Below are 19653 nucleotides of genomic sequence, written 5' to 3' on the forward strand. Positions count from 1 at the left end.
GAGTTGGGAGCCATGTCGTTGAGGAGCTGGAGTTGTTCCCAGGGGAAAGCGTTGTCGAGGGTCTGCAGGTGGTGGCAGGGAAGCCCGGAGGTGAGAGCAGTGAGCAGGAGCAGAAGTGCCAGGGTGCCATTCCGCAGGCAGGGCTGTTGGAATCCAGGTACAGCCATGGTAGAGCCGTGGGTGCTGTGCAGGAGCCTGGTCTGGCTTGGTGGTGGTGGTTGCTGTGCTTAGGGTGCTGCCAGTGTGCAGCTTTTTGTGGTGCCCTGGCTTTCCTTTCATCATCACCATCATCTAGGCAGAATTTCCCTTCCTTCGTTTTCATTTTTGCTTTCTGTTTGCTTCCTCCTGAGGGCTTCTGTTGTGCTTGTACAGTGCCACCAGGAGATGGCCCTCTGTGGGAAGTGGAACTGGTTCTTTCCCAGGGCCGCTATCATGGAGCTCCTGTCTGTCCTGTTATGGTGCAGCAGGAGATGAAAGTGTGGCAGAAAAAGTTTTCTGGGTGGATGTGCTGGGGATGTGTTTCAGGATTTCCTTTTCATCTGTTTTGTGTGCTATCTTTTGGGTTTTATTTTAAAATTTCTCTGCCTGGCAGCAGCTATTTTTTCTTCTTTTATGCTATGATATTATTTTTATATAATGCTTGTTTTGCGTGTTAGTGGATGTTTTCCTGTATTTCTTATTGACAAATATTGTTAGTCTCCCAGCATTCTTTAATTTTTTTTTAATATATATGTGTTAATATTTTTTATTTCTTCTGTGTCATCTGCAACGTTGCTGGTGGAGAAGTTTTTACTCTCTCTGCAAATATCTTGCAGAATATTTTGGGGGGTATCTGTCATACCCCCTGCACCCCGAGTTATTTATCTTAGGTATGTTCATAGTTAGAAATAAATGTGTATATGTCACAAAGGATTTTTTGTCAGCTATTCATGCAATGGTTGTGTTTTCTAGATTTTGGGGGGGTTGTTGTGTTTTGAATTTGTTGTGAAAATGATGGGGGGAGCAGGAGCAGGCAGAAATGTTTGTATTTCATGTGGCAGTCTGCTTACATCTAGAAAGTGAAAGTGGGCAAAGTTCCAAGTGGAAGTTATCGCTGCTTCCTGGGCAACTTCCAGCAGCAAGATATCCTGGTGGCTGCTCATACAGCAAGAATGGGAGTTTCTCCTGAGGTTCTTTTCTAAAGATAACTCAATTACGTAATGTGCATATTGATGCTGTAAATTCTCACTGTGGGTTTTTTTTGTTGTTTGGGTCCTTTAGTTCTGTGTTTCAGTGCCTTCTGTATGCTCTCTTCTCTGCTCATCTGTTGCAGAGATTTTACAGATGGCTCAGCTGGTGTGTGTGGTACCCAGTGAGCTGCTTGATGGAGTTTAAATCTATTATGTCTCATCACTTACTCTTTTTCCATCCTTTCCTATCTTACTTTTCGAGCCTATTCCTGGTATTTCAGTTTTGACTTCAGGCAGCTTCTCCTGTGTGCCTTCTGTAGGTCAGGAGATATCTGTGGTGTGGAGAGCAGAGTATCTCTTCTAATACTTTCTTTTGGGCAGGCATGAAATGCAAAGATAACTGCCTTGCACTCGTATTTTCTAATGACTGATTTGAGTGTGTTTATGCACAGGTTGTGGGGTAGGGATATGCAGCACTGATGTGGTTTTCCCCTGCCTGAGGGGCAGTGGGAATACTTGCAATTCTTACACTCTGTTCTCATGTGGATTTAATTATATTTTGTCCAGTTTGTATAGGAGAAAATGCTAGTGTGTCAGTTCCAGTTCATACCCACTGAATTGTTGACATCTCTCCTCTAAATCTTCTTTTTGTGGCATTTTCATCAGAAGGTGATAGGTGTGCTGCTTTTGAATAACCTGCTAAGACTTTTAATGTGAATTTGGTTATGTTCTGTCAAGTGATTCATGTTGGAGTTGATAAAGGGGAATTACTTGGGAAGGAAAGGATGATGAAATAATGGCACCATTTCAAGTTACAGAAAGCACCAATACTGAAACTTTGCCACATATTTCATGTTCAGTGATAGAGGATTGGGTACAGAAGACAGGGGAGTGATGCACAGAAATGCACCAAGGTGGTGTCAACTCAGAAAGCATTTGAGGTGCTATGGAATTTACAGAGAGGGGTATGGCAAATGAGGATGCTTTTCCAGTGCTTGAGAATGCGTGAAAATAGATACTGGCTAAATAGTTACTGGCTAAAGCATTAACTCTTGATGGATTGGAGGTGGTCAGTAGTGAAACAGGAAAATTAGGAGGAAAAACAGTAGAGTACCAGGCCCACAGGTGGAGTTCATCCAGAGAGAGAAGGGCAAACTTGTTACTTTTTCTCTCAAACTGAAGTCCAAATGCTGCTTTGGTTTTGCTGTCATGTCCTGTCATCTCAGAGTGCAAGCCTTCTAGGGTGAGGACTGTTTATTTTCCTGTAGAGGACCTGGAAGACTGATCCAAGGCAGAGGTCTCCACCATTTTTATCATGCACCCCATCAGTAAAAAATTTGTGAGCACTCACTCACAATATATTTTTATTTCTGAATTATACTATATACATATATTCCTGTACTAACATGTGTAAAACATACAAAAAAAATAAAAATTAAAAAAGGAGGAGAAAAAGGTTAAACAAACACTGTTTTAAAATTCTGTAAGTTGTATTTATGAATGGTACTGAACCCATTTTCTTCATGCACCCCAATGGATTGTCATTCCTGCCCCACTTCAGAGGCTACTGACTCGAGGTCTCCTGTAATGTAGTTTAAATAAATTTTCCAGTCATCCAATAGTAACTATTTTTCTCCTTTTATGTTTTTGCTGTTTCACTGGCTGACATTTCCACTTTTAGAAAACAGGGCATGGTACAAGGGCAAAACCTTTAGACTACATACATCCACATTGTGACTTTGGCCCTGGTTCTGTTCCAGGCACAGTCTCACCGGAAGATGACAGCTGGGAGGGAAATTGTTTAGTTACTACCTTTAGCTTACTATTAAGAGATGAAATATTTGCATATAATATTTTAAATGTCTAAAGTAGGTTTATTTTTAACTCGAGGATCCAGGTAAATTTTCATCTCTGCTGGAAGGCATAAGGTCAAATTCCACTCAAACTTCTTTTAGTTCTTGCTTTCAGAATTTTCTTCTGCATATAATATGGGGTTTATAAGAGCTGTTCAGCTCTGTTACAGTTTCAACTATTAATAAATGATGTTGTTTCTTTCCAAGGATTACTATGGAATTACATTCCCTGCTCCTGCAACCTTGACAGGCAGAGATGGGAGCCTTGCTAACAACCCGTACTCAGGTGAGTGCTGTTTAAAGATGAGGGTGGTAAGCGAAATGTTCTGGTTTCTACATGCAGGTCATCCTACTGTTGCTGGAAGAGGAATTGTTCTTCCCTTCTGTAAGCATGTGTTTGAAGAAGCTCTTCTTCACTCCTACTCTTTCTCTTCAGTCATCATTGTGCAAAGATGACATTAATGCTTTCCAGAGTTTTCAGCAGTGGTTTTCATCCACTGCCATCTGATTACAGCTTAAAACTGTAGCCATGGGCATTGTAGTTCCTGTAGTGAAGGTATTAAGTGTTGTCATACTTCCTGGTAACCAACAAAAAGAAAAACTTGTTGGGGATGAGGTAGATGTGACTGATATATGTCACCTCCTTAAAAAAACATATAAACATGCTGCTTTGTAGGCTGCCAGAACATTCAGGTGTTTGGGAATTTTCTGCTTCATAATCCCTTCTCCTGGGAGGCTGCTTTTGGGTTAATAACTGAATTTCCCTTCCTACTTCTCCAATAAGGTGGCCCACGATGCAAGCCTTGCTTTCCTGGCCTTCAGCTACTGTCTTCAGAACTTTGGTGGTGTGAGGAACTGGACATCTTAATTAGTCATGCTTGACAAATAAACAGACATTGGCAAAAATATACCCATCACTACCTGTAAATCCTAACTTGCTTTCAGCCCATGAAGCTTCGCTAATCAGTTTAACATCCAGAAGAGTGACACTTTAACCCGACAACCATTGGCTCTTTGGCTATTTACCATACTTCTGCTTTTAGCATATTTTATTGCAATGATCTGATAGTAATGAATCTGCTCAGACCATATGAGATAGGTGAGTATCGGTATCTCCATTTTGTCAATGGATTATTCATGGCACAGAGTTCTTGTGCCATGAACAGGCAATAATCCCTGTGGCTGTCAGAAACAGAGACTGGGAGAGGGCTTACCATGAACAACTGCAGGCTTTCAGGTATAGGGTGTGCTCTCTTCTGTAGTTGTCTACTTGCATTCAGAGGATTTTAATCGATTGAATTCTCCGTCTTTGGAGTAGCTTTGGTAGCTTTTCTGATCAGTTCGTTCTTTCGCAGGTGATGTAACGAAATTTGGACGTGGGGATTCCGCCTCTCCTGCTCCGGCCACCACGCTGGCCCAGCCACAACAGAACCAGACACAGACTCACCACACGACTCAGCAGCCCTTCCTCAACCCCACCCTGCCCCCGGGGTACAGCTACACTGGGCTCCCTTACTACGCTGGTGTGCCCGGTGTTCCCAGTGCATTCCAATATGGGCCAACCATGTTTGTAAGTGTGACAGCCTAAATTGTAACCCTCCCTGCTTGCCTCTCTGGTTCTGGCTTTCTCCAGGCCAAACATTCTACATCTTGGAATTATAGAATGGTTTGGGTTGGAAGAGATCATCAAAGACCATGTTGTTCCAACCTCCCTGCCATGGGTAGGGACACTTTCCACTGGACCAGGTTGCTCAAAGCTCCATCCAGTCTGGCCTGGAACGCTTCCAGGAACTGGGCATCCACAGCTTCTCTGGACAATCTGTGCCAGTGCCACACCACCCTCGTGGTAATGAATATTTTCCTTATATCTAATCTAAATCTACCAACTTTCAGTTTAAAATGACTGCCCCTTGTCTGGTCACTACAGGGGGCAGTCATTTGAATGTTGAATGTTTTTTCCATCTTTCCTATAAGCCTCTGTAAAGTACTGTAAGGTCTCCCCAGGGCCTTCTCTCCTCCAGGCTGAACAACCCCAACTCTCAGCCTGTCCTTATAGGAGGGGTGCTGATCCCTATGATCATCTTCATGCCCTTCTCTGGATCTGCTATGGCAGGTCCATGGCTTTCTTGTACTGAGGACCCCAGAGAGGAGTCTCATGAAAATGGAATAGAGTCAACTTCCTCAGTCTGCAAAGGATCTCCAGAAACATGCAACATGAGAAAATAGATGTAGTCCCTTCCAGGAGAAAACAAGTTTAAAAGACCAGAACTCATGAGCAGTTTTCTCTAAATAGCTGACAGCTGCAGCTCATGGACTTGGTATTCCTGAAAGCCCTTACTAGTCTCTGAAGAGTCAAAGGGAGACCCAAAGCTGAGTCAGTGAGCTGAGAGTGCCTGGAGATCCTTTTAAGGATGGAGGAGACCCCATTGAGTGAGAAGGCAGGCCTGGAAGTCACAGGAGGAAGAAGGTTATTGGGGAAGAGGCGCTGCTCCAGGCAGAAGGGTAGATGAGTCTATTTAGGGCCCTACAGGACAGTGTTTTATGAAACAGCCTCAGACAGGAACTGATGTTTAGTTTGATTTTGTGTTTTTTCTTCCTGGGTTTGTGGGTAAGAATTTGCTATTTACATGGAGCATATGACAGAAATCTGCAGCCTGTTCTGAGGGAGGGCTGCACTGCAATCTCTCTAGCAAAAATCCTGGGGCTTGCACAATTCCACTACAGCAAGTTACTGCTGGAAGTGTGAGTGCCATGCCAGTCCTCCCAACTCCAGACTGAATTTCCCACATGAGGTGGAGGTACCTTCCCCACTAGATGGCAGAGGGAGCTTGCATTCCCTGCTTAACGGCGCCTTTTGTTCCCTCCCTTTGTCCAGGTCCCTCCAGCGTCTGCCAAGCAGCACGGAGTCAACCTGAACACGGCTTCGACTCCTTTCCAGCAGGCGAGTGGCTACGGACAGCACGGCTATGGCACAGGAGGTAAGGGCTCCTCACCGCGCTGCCCGAGTGCGCCCGCAGCGCTGCTTGTGCCTTGTAACACCTTGTCTTGTACACACCGGCAGGCTACGATGACTTAACGCAGGGAACGGCAGCTGGAGATTACAGCAAAGGAGGCTACAGTGGGTCATCTCAAGCACAAAACAAATCTGCTGGCACTGGACCTGGGAAAGGTAACACACGAGTCTTGAGGCTGCTCTGCAATGGGGTTTAGTAGGGCGATCTCCCAGTGCTGTGCAGTGAGCACAGCAGCCAGCGTTGCACAGGATCATGATCCAAGCTGTTTCTCCATCTCCCGTACACAAAATGCTTCTCTAATGGCCCAAGTGTTCCTTCTAAACCTCGTGGCTGAACTCTGCATATGGGGTTTGTGTGGCTGATGTGCAGCTTTGTCCACAATTATACATGGGAGAGATGGTGAGCTCTTTCCCCTGCCAAAGTTTTCTTTGCTGAAGAACATAGTGATCCTTCAGCAGTGCCGTGTTTGTGAAACCTGAGCAGTTGGATGCTGCTGCTGAAATGGTCCTCTGGGAAACGATGGCTAGATTTCAAGTTTCTTGGTAGGCCTCTGAAACAGCTGTGTGTTATGGGCGAGCAGGATACCTCACACATCTCTGGGCTGTCAAGCTGCTGTCTGTACACCCTGTAACTCACGTTGTGTCATGCCTGGAAATGTTTCCTCTGTGACTATAAAGGCTGAAGAATTTACACAGCTCTTATGAAAGCTTTATTCTGCATATGCTGGTTAGACCTGCAGAGTGTATACTGAACTGCTTAGCACTAACTAGTTCATCCTTGGGCTTTAAGCAAATACCAAGCTTTGCTCTGCGTTTGAAACACCAGGTGATCATGGTCTCCTTGGTGGACAAGCAATCCAAAAAAGAGCAATGTTTGGAGGAGGGTTACAGGCTTGAAGTAACCTGGGTTGCTAAGGAGTGCACACCTTCTGAGTCCAGTCCTCTGAGTCAACTGCCAAAGGAACTGCTGGTTTTATTCTGATCCAAGTGAAATGATCAGAGCCAGTGTGAATAAGTGTCTGGTTTGAGAGCCACCTTGCTGGTGAGTGTTTCTGAGCCTGTTGTGCTGCCAGACAGTCCTGGTGGAAGCCAGTCTGAGTCAGTGATGTCCCTGGTGTCAGGGCAGGGCAGCATCGCAGGCCTCACTCTTCTGCAGGATGTGAAAGGACAGGGGCTCAGATGTGTTGGAGATGCTGAGTCTCATTGCTCAGGGCACCACTGGAAGGCTCTTGAATGCTGCAGAAGAGCCAAATGCCCCCTTGATCCTAGGGGAAATCTGGCTTTTTGTGAGCTTAAACGAGTGTTCAGTGCAACCAGCTGCTGCCTGGTGAAGTGCACTGGAATCCAGGTGGTAACTGCTGGGTTATGGACCTGAGTGATTTATCCCAGTGGGCTGGCTTCCTGCTTTGCAGTGAGAACAAGGAACTGAGCCCTTTTTCCTGTTCCCGTGTGGGGTTGCCGTAGGTCTGAGATCCCAGAGAACCCTGCTGGGCTGGCCAGTGGCAGGGCAGTGCATCCACTGAGGCTGCTGGAGGCACTGGGAGCAAAGCATGGGATCGTACTGGGTGACATTCTCATTGTGAGTGGCATTTTTGTTTTCCAGGTGTTTCTGTGACCTCAAGTAACACGGGTGTGCCTGATATCAGCGGCTCAGTCTATAACAAGACTCAGGTGAGCAACGCTGGACCCTCCTTCATGGCCCAAGGCCAGGCCCATGACTCCCCTTCTGTTCCCAGGCTGGCCAGTCTCAGGGTCAGCAGGCCGTGGCATCTGTAATGCTGGCTCTGCTTGCTGTTGGACTTGTCCTCTGTTGCACTGTTCCTGGTGTGTCAGCTCCTGACAGCAGCTGCTGGCAGAGGCTCAGCGCTCCCTGTGCCGCACGCTGCCCAAGCTACCCCATGCCAGCACTGTCCTGGATGCAAATGAAATGTGATGGGTGATAGGATTTTTAGTCTAAATAGCTCCCAAAGCAGGAGAGTTGAGAGGCCTCTTGCTTTTCACCAGAGGAACCAGGCAGTAGTGCCCATCCCTATGCCCAGGAATCCCTGTCCCACAGTCTCCTGGGGCCATTGCTCATTGTGCAACTTCCCAGCAAAGCAGGAGGTGCCTTGACAAGCTGGGCAATAGGCTTACGTCCAGCTCCTGTTTGCTCCTCCCTGCACTCTCAGCCAGGGTAATTGGTGCCTGGCTGTGATCCATACTTAACAGGTAGCAAGCCAGCTGTCAGCTACATGCTTAGAGTTAGGTGTCAAGCTTTGGCCAGCAAGAGGAAAATATTACTGCAAGTTTTTGCATTTTTGTTGGACTGCCCTGGGTAGGTCAAGTAGTTCCAGGCTGAGCCCACTCAGTGTGAGGACTGATCAGGCAGCTGCTGCCATCCCACATCCCTCAGAATGAAAAGAGGTCAGGGAAAAAAGGAACACAATAGCCATGAAAATAAAAATGTCAAAACCATTAGTGCAGAAATATGGGTGAGAACAGGAGCTGAAACTCATCCTCAAGGGTGCTGGCAGGTATTCAGTGTGACCTGGCTTGCTCATGGGGTCGGTCAAAGGTTCAGGGCATGTGTATTTGGGTCACTCTGTTTCTCGTCTGTCTTGGGCTGCTCACATCAGTCTGACACTGTGCCTGTTGCCTCCTGTGCAGACGTTTGACAAGCAGGGATTCCATGCTGGCACTCCGCCTCCCTTCAGCCTGCCCTCTGCTCTCGGATCCACTGGGCCCCTGAACCCTGGTGCTGCCCCAGGTTATGCTCCAGCCCCGTTTCTCCATATCCTCCCTGCGCATCAGCAGCCTCATTCCCAGATGCTGCATCACCACCTTCAGCAGGATGGGCAGGTGAGTCGGCCCCGTCTGCCTCTGCAGCTGCCCAAGGGCATTGCTCCCCCAATTCCTGTAGAGTCTTGGGGGAGTTGTTTTTTTCTGGTGTTTGCTTTGCTCACTGGGAAAGGGCCTTGGCAGCGATTGCAGACTGACAGACTTGATGCTGTTGGCCAGCCTGGGAACGGAACCTCATGAAGTTCAGCAAAGGGAAGTGCCAAGTCCTGCCCCTGGGGAGAAACAGCCCCATGCACCAACATATATTAGGGACCACCCAGCTGGAAAGCAGCTCAGCAGAAAAAGCCCTGGGGGTCCTGGTGGGCACCAACTTGACCATGAGCCAGCAAAGTGCCCTTGCAGCAAAAAAGGACAATGGGATCCTGAGCTGCCCTAGGCACAGCATTGCCAGCAGGTTGAGGGAACTGATCCTTGCCCTCAGCTCAGCACTGGTGAGGCCACAGCTGCAGCATTGTATCCAGTTCTTGGCTTCCCACTACGGGAGAGGTGTGGACACACTGGACAGAGTCCAGTGAAGGACCATAAGGATGATGAAGGGACTGGATCATGACTCCTGTGAGGAAAGGCTGAGAACTGGGACAGTTCAGCCTGGAGAGCACTGAGAGGGGATCTCATCAATGTACAGAAATACCCAAAGGGAGGGTGTAAAGAGGAATGGAGCCAGGCTCTTTCCACTGGTGCCCAGTGACAGGAACAGAGACATTGGGCACAAACTGGGACACAGGATGTTCTCTCTGAACATCAGGGAACATATTACTGGGATGGTGACCAAGCCCTGGCACAGGTTGCCAAGGAAGGTGGTGGAGTCTCCATCCTTGGAGCTGTCTGGACATGGTGCTGGGCAGCAGGCTCTAGGTGATACTGCTCAAGCACAGGGGTCAGACAAGATGCCTCCAGAGGTCCCTGCCAGCCTCAGCCAGGCTGTGACTCTGTGAAGAGCCCATCCTGATGTGGAGTGTGGAGAGATGGGCTGAGAGGTGAAGCTGAGGCAGGCGCTGCTGTGCCCTGCCTGCGGCAGGAGAGCAGGACGTGAGCACTTGGGACTATGATTCTGGGGGAAAACGAAACATCCCCTTGTAGAATACATGTCAGCTCCAATTTGATTTCACCTGCACACTTGTTTCCTTTCCTCAGTCTAAATATTCCCTGGAAGAACAGAGTGTTCAACCTTGGGAGTCCAGAAATAGGACATGCTTTTGCACTCCAAATGTGGGACATCTTTGTCTGGTGTGCCACCTCTGTTCACCTTGGGAGAGCTCCTTTGATGTCCCCAGTCCTGCTCCTCACTTTCCTTGTGCTTGACCCTGTCTTGGGTGGCAGGCAGTGGGATGGTGCATCCCCAAGCTCCTGCTTGTTGTCCCTGTGGCCGTTCATCCTGGATTGCAGGATGCAGAGATGTTGCAGGGCAGGAACAGATCTGTTTTGGGGGTAGCATCTCTGCGTTGGTGGGTGTGGGGGCTGTCCCTGGTGATGTCTGGGTGGGCCTGTCATTCCTGGGAGCTCTGAGGCTATGGCAGCTGATGCCCGTGTCTCCTTTGCTTCCCATTTCTAGGGTGGATCTGGCCAACGCAACCAACCCAGCACCATGCAGCAAAAGTCTCAGGCTACCAAAACCGCCTATGGCACTTCTCCATACTGGACAAACTAAATCCGAAATGGGGGAAGGGAGAGAGAACGAAAGGAGAGGAGGAAAAAGAAAAAAAAAGAAAAAAAAAAAGGAAACCAGAAAAAGGAAAACAAAAGCCGAAGCCCATTCCTGGAATTTTTAGGAGAAGTAACTGCTCAGCCAAACGTCTGTGCGGGGAGAACTGCAGCCAGCCAGCCATCCTCTGTGTGACTCGCCTGCTTCCTCTTTGAGTTGCTGTTGTATGTAATATATTTATGTATGTATTTGTAAATGTAATAGAGCCTAAATGTGGTTTTCTGCATCTTGAAGCCTCTTTTATTTTCTTTGTAGGAAAACTAATTATTCATTTTCCATCTGCACCAGGGCATCCTTCCTTCCTTGTTTTTTTTTGTTTTTTTTTTTTAAGCTCTATGGGTTTTTGAACTCTGTCAGACAAAAGACAAACTGCGCCTTTTTTTTTTTTTTTGTAGAGCTGGATCCCATTTATTGAATGCAGTTCTAAATCCAGGCAAATAAGGAGACCTGCCCTTCCAAAAAAGCAAATCAAGATGTGTCCTGTTGGGTTTATATCTATCCCTAGCCCCCAGTATAGCTGTTATTTTAAAGAGGGGGAAAATAAAAGAAAGAAAAAGAATTTTTTTATCAACCTTCCCCTTTCTTTCATCTCCTCTCTCCCTCCTGCTGTGCAAGACAAACTGTCATGGGCTGTTTTGTCATTGTGGCCTTGAGCTGCAGCCTCACCTTTGAATTTTTCAGTTTTTTGATAATAATAATAATAATAAAAAAAAAAAGGACAGGGTTTTCTGTTTTGGTTTTTTGTTTTTGGTTTGTTTGGTTTTTTTGGTTTGGTTTTTTTTTGTTGTTGTTGTTGTTTATTTGTTTTGGGGGATTTTTGTTGTTGTTTTTCTCTAGCAAGAGACTGGATGGCTCCTGGAACCTCCTTTGCATCATTAGAGGCAAAAACTATGTAGCGGTTTCTTAAATAAAAGTATAAGCTGTGTCTTGTACCTCTTTTTGCCCTGAGCCACCCTCCCAGGAAAGCCAGAGCGACTGGATGGAAACTTCATCTGTCTCTCCCCACTTTTTTTAAAACAAAGGCCCTCGAGGCAACTCCTGGTCCTTCTTGTCCTACACCAGTGCGGTGAATGTTCTAGGATTTTCATTTCTTTATAGCCCTTCCTCCACCTAATAAAGATCTGAGCGTATCACTGGTGTTTGTCTGCATTTTCAAAGGCTCCAGGAGGAGTGTTACAGCCTGTCCCTTTCCACCTGCTCCTGCAAAAGGAGCTGAGCTGGGAGGGTAAGAGCAGCAGGTGGGTCTGACCAAGGTGAGTTCCCTCGAGGGCCGGGAGCTCTTGGGCAGCTGCAGCAGGGATGGGATCAGGGCAGCACCCTGACTCCCACCAGCAGCATTGTCTCTGCCCTTGGAGTCTTCTGGGGTGGTGCTGTGAGTCCCTGTGGAGCAGCTGGGATGGAGAGGGAGCAGAGCTGCAGCATTACCCTCCCTTGCTTTGCCCACGAGGTCCATGGGCTGCACTGGGAGGAAGGGCAGTGGTGAGGGTATCCAAGGGAAGTCTTCTGCTTATCCTCCTGAGCAGCAGAGGAAGTGGGTAAATATGTAGCACACAACAGGCAAGAGATTCTTTTTTCCCCTCAAGATCCACAAGAAAAATTGTTTCTATCCTGAGAACCACTTTTCAACATTCTCTGTTACCAGCTCTCAGGCCCTCTGGGACCCAGTTGTCACCCAGCCCTCTCCCAGCCTCTGAGCAGCACAAGAACTGCCCTGGCCTTCCTCTGCCCTGGCTCAGGTTTTGACACTGGTTGAACTCCAGCAGCTGCTGCAAGCTCTTGGCAGCTGCTGTCCCACTGCCACCAACTTTGGGATGTCAAGGAGGGCAAGGATGTGTCTGCAGGCTGGGACCTGTCAGTTTGTACAAGGGCTGTACAAGCAGCTGTGGCCTTAACAGCAACACCACCTCATTTACCCGTGGTCTGAGCTGCTGCCTCACAGGAGTTCTTCTTCACAAACCCCCCCAGAGCAGCCTTCACACACTTGAGTTCTTGTTTATAGATATCTGGTGCTGCCCTGCAGGTATAGCTCAGTCCTTCTGTGTGTGTCAGGGTCCAGAAGCAGCTGCAGCTGGAGAAAGGCAGCAGGTGCCAGTTGGTGCCAGCCCACAGCAGCCCCTGAGCCTCGGATTCCTGGCAGAGCTGCTGCAAAGACTCCTGCCAGTGCTTCTCCACTGACCCCAGCCAGGCAACTTCCATCCTCAGCCTGGCTGTGAGCACAGAAGGGCAGCACAAGAACTGTGCTGTCCTGCAGCACCCTCCTACTCCCCAGCACCCAGCAGCCAAGGCAGCTCCAGCACCTTCCCACAGGCAGTGTCACAGTCAGCCACAGGTAGGCTCCTCTGCTTTCCTTGTGAGACTCAACAAGGTGTTCTGCCCTTTCCCTACACTGTCAGTTCCTGCAGGACTCTGCAGCAATTTCCCCTCTCAGCCCAGTTCCAGGCACTGATGGCAGAGTCAAGGTAGCCCAGCTGCACTTGGCTGTCAAGGAAAGGCAGGGGAACCATGCTCGAGAGGCAGGCAGGTTTGCCGGATGGGCTGGAGCTGGAGGGAGCAGCTCCTGGCAGTTCTGGGCAGCCCAGTGCTGGAGAGCCAGGCAGGAGACATAAGCAAGCCAGCTCCCAGACAGCACCATCCCATTCCCTGGTATGGAGACTCTTTTGGGAAGGCAGCTCCAAAATGCCACCACCATTCTTCCAGCACAGCTGTGCAGCCAAAGCAGTTGGCCCCAACTACATTTGACTGGGCAGTTGCTGCACTGCCATCAATGCCAAGTGCAGCCAGTGCAATTCCCTGACGTTTGTCCCGCTAATTTTAGCCCAACTGCAGCATCGAGGCACAGCAAACACTTCTCCTCTCCCGGGCCTGCAGGGAACAGCGTGGGCCAGGCAGGGCCAGCAGCCATGACCTCAGTTTCTCTGCCAGGCTTCTGCATGAGGCCAAAGCCATTCCCTGCCCCAGCAGTGGAGGTCCCTGCTGCCGTGTCTGATCCTTTCAGGAGTGCTGAGCTCCTGCCCTGCCAGAGCACCGACCACCAGCAGCACCACGGTCTCATGGCAGCAGCTCTGACTTGTGTCCTGCTTCCCTGCTCCAGTCACAAATCCATGAACCAACTTCTCACTGGTCTCCCCCTTCCTGACTTAGGAAGACTAAATACAACAGCAAAGCCCGTGGCCTTTTCCCAAAGTCCTCCTCTAAATCAGCTTGTTCTTTAGTCTTAGGTGTGGGCAGCTGTCAAACAGTGGCTTTATTTCCCAGTAACCTCGCAGATTTTTGTGTATGGGTGTATGCATTGATACCAGAGCAGCACTGAGCTTGTCATTCAAAGCTCTGAATAACCCAAGCAATGCAACCAGGGAAGTAACAGTACAGAGATATTTTCATTTCACATTTTTATTAGTAGACAGATGTGCAGAAAAGACAAAATATAACTACTGAAGGGGAAGACAACACAAAAAATGCATCAGTTAATTCTTTCTGGTAAATTATACTGAAGAAAAAAAAGGAAAACATCTGGGAGTTCAGCTAAGAAAACTACTAAGAAATCTAGTGTACCCTGCTGGTTTCAGAATGGTTGAAAACTGCATTTGAAGGGACTTGTAAGTTGCAAATGTAAACGCTAATATTGGCTGAAACAGGAGAAAAAGGGTTAAGAAAAAAACCAGAATACACAGAGTAGGTAAACATTTTTCTGCAATCATCTCTTAAATAGTCTCAAAAAAAATCCCCTCATACTTCAGTTGTATCTGAAAAAAAGGAAACCAGCAAGTCAACAAGCAATGACACTGCACAAGACAGTGGGGAAGAGAAATTAGTCTGGTTATTGTCGGAGCGCTCAAAAGAGGTTGCTTTCTTGTCTTTAGAAAAAGGGTAAAACAAGAGTCATAATAATGCATCTTACAACACCAAGCTTGGAAATACAAGTCACTGGAGAGTATACAGTGAAGACGGTCAAAAGTACAAGGGAAATCCTGAAAGATGCAGTATCCTCATTTCCAACCCAGCCATCAGCACAGCCAGCATTGCCACACTGCTCCTTCACTGCCCCCAGCCACCTGAAAGCTGAAGGTTGGTGCCCCTGTCCTGGGGTGGCCCTTTTGCCACCCCCGGTGCCACCCTGGCAGGGCTGGTGTGAGGCTGGGGGTGCCCCACACTCATTGGATGCAGGGGAGCCCCGCTGCTGGCTCCAAAAAGCACCTGGGGCTGAGTCAGTCCTTGCTGGAAGGTGGAGCTGAAGGAGCAGGACACCTCAGGAGGGTGCAGCTGCCTTTCCAGGTAACATGCAAGCAGGAGGGCAGAGGGCCATGGGAAGCAGCAGGGACAAGGAATCACCACTTGGGCTGCCTCCACTCCCTGGGGGCAAATGGATGCACATCCCCAGGCAGGGGCTGTCCCTGCTGCAGCAAACCCCTGCCAAGAAACACTGAAAACAGATCTGCCTTGCTCATTTCACAGGGAACCCCACAGGCCTTACTCCCCTCCCCGAGGGCCGCCTTCCCCTCCTCTCCCTCCAGGCAGCACACTCGGAACTTGCTCAGTCTTGCCCGGGGCACAGCTGATCCCAAACAAAGCCTGATCCCACCGAAGCACCCCAGGAGAGGCCCCAGCTGGTGACGTACCATGGAAAACCCTGAGATACATGGAAGAGAGGAGCAGGCCCTGGCCATGGTGACGCCTCTGTACCTGTGGGGACCAAGGGTCTCACCAAAGCAGGGGCAGCACCCCTGAGCTGCTCTGGGGCTGCCAGGGCTGGCAGCCCATCCAGGGATCATGCACAAGGTGAACTCGGGGCACTGCACCACGGCCAAACATGAAGAGCTGCAACACGGTCGGGGTGCTGAGGGACTGGGGAAGAGGGTTCTGAGACAGGAACATGCATGATTCGATCCCCCTGCCCACTATGGAGGGCCCTAAGCTCTGCCAAGAGCTCCCAGAAACATATGGGAGGGTGAGCTCAGGGCACCAGCTGAATGAAGCATGATGCTGAAGACAGACCCTGCTGCTGGCCTTCCCTTCCAGCCCGAAAGTCCCCCTCTCTCCTGGGGGGCTTGTTTGCCTGTGCCCCAGTCAGGCACATGTTTGCCTGTGCCCCAGCCAGGTGGGCAAGGGAGAGCCCAGCACCACCCACCCTCTGCCCTGGGGGGCACGGGGGCAGCCTGGACACCCCAGGCAGGTACCAAGGGGAGCTCTGACCTCTGCCAGCCCCGCAGAGCCCGAGGGGCTGCAGCAGAGCTGCACCAACCCACAGGTGACCTACATAAGCAACAGAAAGCTGCGCAGGGCTGGGGATGCAGGAAGCAAGGGCTGCTAGTGAGCACTGGGGCAGGAGGCTACTGGTCTCTCCTACTGCCAAAAAAGAAGTTCAGGATAAATGGTAGCCCACTGGGCAGCAGGAGGCACATCTGTTCTCATCCCTGCAGAGAGGGGCAGCTGGCAGCAGATGCCAGCAGAACAGCTAAACTGAACTTCTGCAACCCTATCCTAGTCTGAAAAAAGAACAATGAAAAAAAATAAATAGCAACCCAGGGCTCAGTTGTACAGACGTGAAGTGTTAAGTGTTTATTTTAGGGTTCATCTCACAAGCCTTTTCCAGAGACAAAGCTGATTGCCCCCTCTGGGGCTCCAGGGGTCAGCTATTTCCTAACTTAGTAGGCTGAAAAGGAATACTGTACCTTTCAGTGACATCCCATCAAGCTCAACACACAGTAGCTTTACACTCTCCGCCCCACACCTCATAAAGGAAAAGCCACCACCACAAGGCTAAACGAATGTACACACGCTATTATTGTAAATGGAGCAGCTAAACCTTGGCAATTTGCTTCGTGGGGATTTTTTTTCTTCCCAGTAAATGCAGCACTTGAGCTCCTGAAAACCCGGCTTCCAACGGGTTTGTTCCAGCTTTAAATACATTAAACATCTCAATGCAAGACTGTATTTAATTCAAGAATCTAAACGCGAGCAAACCTGTTTTGCTGTGAGCGTTTTGTAGAGAAGTGAAAAGGGGAGTTTCTTTTTTAAAAAGAAATCGTAATACAGTGATGAAAGGGTTAAGAATGCAAGAATTCAGACATTCTGTGGAGGGTCTCTAAGAGGTCCATAAAAAAGGAGCAAACAGATCCATACAACAGGAGACAGCAGGAGACAAAGTTTTGTGTTGGGTTTTTTTTTGTTTGTTTTTTTTTCTTTTTTTCATTTTTTTTTGACACCCCCCCCCACTTTTTTTGCTGGACTGCTGCTAGGTTACCGCTGCTCCCTTCTGGCCTGAGTCGGCAGGGCAGTACAGGGGCATAGAGGGAGCAGGTCACGACTCCTCGTTGCCAGAATCATCATCATCGTAACAGTCGGCGTCCTCCTCCTCCTCGTCCTCGTCGTCAATGTCGTCATCGTACAAGTCGTCGTAAAGCAAATCTGAACTGTTGTCATTGGAAGGCACTTTAGTTTTGATGCAGTACTCTGCCAGTGTAGTGGGGACCTTCACGCCATCCTTCTCTGCCTCAGCTTTGGTAGCCAAAACCTGTTTCCTGTGGGGAGAAGGACACAGTGGGAACGTGAGCAGGGCCGTGTGCCAGCGGCAGCTCGGCTCAACTCCCACCTCCCGGCCAGCCCCCAGCCCAGACAGCTCAGAGTCAGGAGATCGGAGGTTTGGATAAAGCACCACAAACAGCATTGGAAACAGATTTAGTTCCTGCAGTCCCAGCCTTGGGAATATGCCAAGGGTGTTTGCAACAACATATGAAATCTGTTATTTCATAAGAGATCTGCCAGAGCTCAGAGCAAATTCCATTTGCTACAGGAGGGATGGTCAGGGATTTCCTACAATGATTTATTGACTCCACCCTGACAGCTCTACCCCGTGTGCTCAAAACTGCAATTCCCACAATTGCTTTGGCAGCTCTGAGCTCCAGAGCAGTCGGAGCATGTGGCTGCACCCCGAGGCACAGCTGTAACCCCAGTGCTGCCTGGGGCTGGCAGAAGCCAAGTGTTTCCCATCCCCCTAGGACAGGCTCTGGCTGCTACCTCCCAGCAGGGAGGAGCAGATGGCAGCCTCATCCCCTCACCCACCCGCCTGCTCCTCAGTCTGCCATTCCGTGTGCATGGAGTACATCCAGCTCCGCTGATGCTGAGGGAGCTGGAGGACTGAATCTCCCAGCTCGGGTCTCTGCACAGTCACACTGCCCTGCCAGCTCCAAAAGGGGCACATCCTGCTGGCACAGCTAGCACAGATGTGGCCTCAGCCAGCAGTCCCTCTCTAGGCTCTGCAGCAGCCCTGGCTCACACTCACATCATCTCCCTGTGGCTCCTGATGAACCATGAACTTCTCAAAGGGCAGCACTGAGCAGTGCTTCCAGCTAATCAAACCCAGCTTTGCAAGGCCTTGCCAAATCCCACTGATAGTCCTTCGAATTGGAGGGACATGATTATGATTCATGCATGTATTAAGCACAGGAATTAGGAGGATGCAGTCAGTTTCCACCACATCCCAAGCAATGCAGGGCTCAAAAGGCAAGCAGGGGCTCTGACTGGGATTTACTAATAGCCAATAGGTTTTGCAGAGCATCACGACAGATTAGTCTGAAAAAAAGGACCATTTAAAGACATATTAGCCCAGTCCTCCTGCCCCAGAAGTTTGCACTGCTTCTGTGCACTGAAAAATCTGGAGCAACCAGACGCATGGACTTGGAATAAGATGATAAAATTCGTTTCCAAAGAAACGACTACTGCAAGAAACCGGTTTCAGCAAATTCTGGAAGCACCCTGTTTCACGGGATTCAACACAGGAGGCTGGTAGCACAGCATCCCACACGTAAAAGCTTACCTTATGATTTCGGCGTACTCCTTGTCTTTTCCTTTACTGTCCCTCCATTTCCTGAACATGACTGATGCATCAACGTTGGCTGGAGAGAATGTGTTGGGCTCATTAAGCAAAGAGATTACACTCAGTAAGATAGTCCTGAAAGAGGTAACCACAACAGCAGAGTCAGAGCTAACGCACTCATGGGTTCTGGATGCCGACGACTTCTCTGGATGTTGCATCAAAAACTTGTTTGAAGTCAAGTCTTAAGCTGAGAATAATATTTTAAGTGAGAGCAAGTATTTATGAACCTCACATCCTGGCCATCCATGAGGAAAGGTGACACAATATAAACCTCAGGTGACTGCAGTTCAATGTGTCTGTGCACGTGTTTGTGACAGGACAGCAGGCAAAGCTGCAACCAGAGCAGAATTCAGCTTGTCCACACCACTCACAGATGGTGTGGGGCTGGAAACCTGCTCAGTGAGCCTGTTGCTGCTGGCATGCAGCCTCCCAGCAGGAAGCCAGGCTGTTTGCCTGCCCTGCACAGGGAGAAGAACCATTAGGATCCAAGGCCATCAGAAAAGGCTGCACTGCTTTGTCCCTGCCCCACTGGGTGTAAGAGGCTGAGACTGTGGGCAGGTCTCTTCTCTCCTCAGCTGATGCATCACTAAAAGAGCTGCTGCAGCAGCAGCACTCGAGCACAGCAAGGGGAAGGCAGTGCAGATGTTTTTCAACACCCAGGCCAGCTGCCAAGGCCCAGAGGGATTCAGCTGCTGGTGCTCAGCAAAGCCAGCACGAGCCAGTCATGCAACCCCAGCAGACAGACAGCCTTCCAGGATTTCCAGCAGCGACCCACACCTCGCCAGCTGCCCTGCTCTGCTGGCATTTACCAGGGGCAAACCCCACCCTCTTGCCTAAACCCTTCTCCTGTAGTTCCTACAACCCTCTGCACTTCAGCCCTTGTGCCACAACCAGCACAAACATCAACAGTGAGCCCCGCCAGGCAGCTCCGCACACCTGGACACCGCAACAGCTCCACCTGTCCCAGTGGTACTGCCAGCAACAGCTTCCCATCCAAGGGCAGGGAAGAACAAGAGACAAGGAGAAAGTCCTGAAACACAGCAGTACACAACAGCCCCTTTGCAGAACTTGGTTAAAGGAGACTTGGAGCCACAGTTGTATTTGCACTGATTCAGGGGCATGCTCAGAGCAGCATGTGCTGAGTGCATCTACCAGATCATAAATCCGGGATGCAATTCCAGGAAATGCTTGGTCATTTTCTTTTT

At 49.2% G+C, this 19653-nt stretch overlaps 2 protein-coding genes across 3 annotated transcripts in view; one reads left to right on the forward strand and one right to left on the reverse strand.

Moving 5' to 3' along the window:
* The first annotated feature begins 3196 nt into the window (after positions 1 to 3196).
* On the forward strand, positions 3197 to 10591 carry LOC113953199 (ubiquitin-associated protein 2-like). Of its 2 annotated transcripts, XM_027656108.1 has the most exons (7): positions 3197 to 3308; positions 4378 to 4592; positions 5898 to 6000; positions 6084 to 6191; positions 7639 to 7706; positions 8682 to 8873; positions 10426 to 10591. In XM_027656108.1, exons 1-7 carry the CDS (start codon positions 3209 to 3211, stop codon positions 10519 to 10521), a joined length of 882 nt encoding a protein of 293 aa, XP_027511909.1. In that variant the 5' UTR covers positions 3197 to 3208; the 3' UTR covers positions 10522 to 10591. The 2 variants fall into 2 exon arrangements, with proteins under 2 accessions (XP_027511909.1, XP_027511910.1); XM_027656109.1 differs by lacking the exon at positions 6084 to 6191.
* A 5513-nt stretch (positions 10592 to 16104) lies between these two features.
* Positions 16105 to 19653, reverse strand: part of LOC113953182 (ubiquitin-conjugating enzyme E2 R2) — a 50796-nt gene continuing 47247 nt past the window's right edge. Inside the window, exons 4-5 of the mRNA XM_027656078.1 lie at positions 18389 to 18523; positions 16105 to 17093 (exon numbers count right to left, since the gene is read on the reverse strand). Coding sequence (XP_027511879.1) covers positions 16874 to 17093; positions 18389 to 18523 — 355 coding nt within the window. The 3' untranslated portion in view covers positions 16105 to 16873. The remainder of the gene's footprint in view (positions 17094 to 18388; positions 18524 to 19653) is intronic.

This window comes from Corapipo altera, unplaced genomic scaffold, assembly GCF_003945725.1.
Source record: "Corapipo altera isolate COAL_440 unplaced genomic scaffold, ASM394572v1 61553, whole genome shotgun sequence".
Classification (NCBI taxonomy): Eukaryota; Metazoa; Chordata; class Aves; order Passeriformes; family Pipridae; genus Corapipo; species Corapipo altera.

Bases quoted from the DNA above. Each gene is read 5' to 3' on its own strand.
- LOC113953199 (XM_027656108.1), top strand. From the start codon at position 3,209: ATGATGTTGTTTCTTTCCAAGGATTACTATGGAATTACATTCCCTGCT. The intron at 6,192-7,638 runs GTAACACACGAG...TTTGTTTTCCAG, and splicing joins TGGCACTGGACCTGGGAAAG to GTGTTTCTGTGACCTCAAGT. The intron at 7,707-8,681 runs GTGAGCAACGCT...CCTCCTGTGCAG, and splicing joins CAGTCTATAACAAGACTCAG to ACGTTTGACAAGCAGGGATT.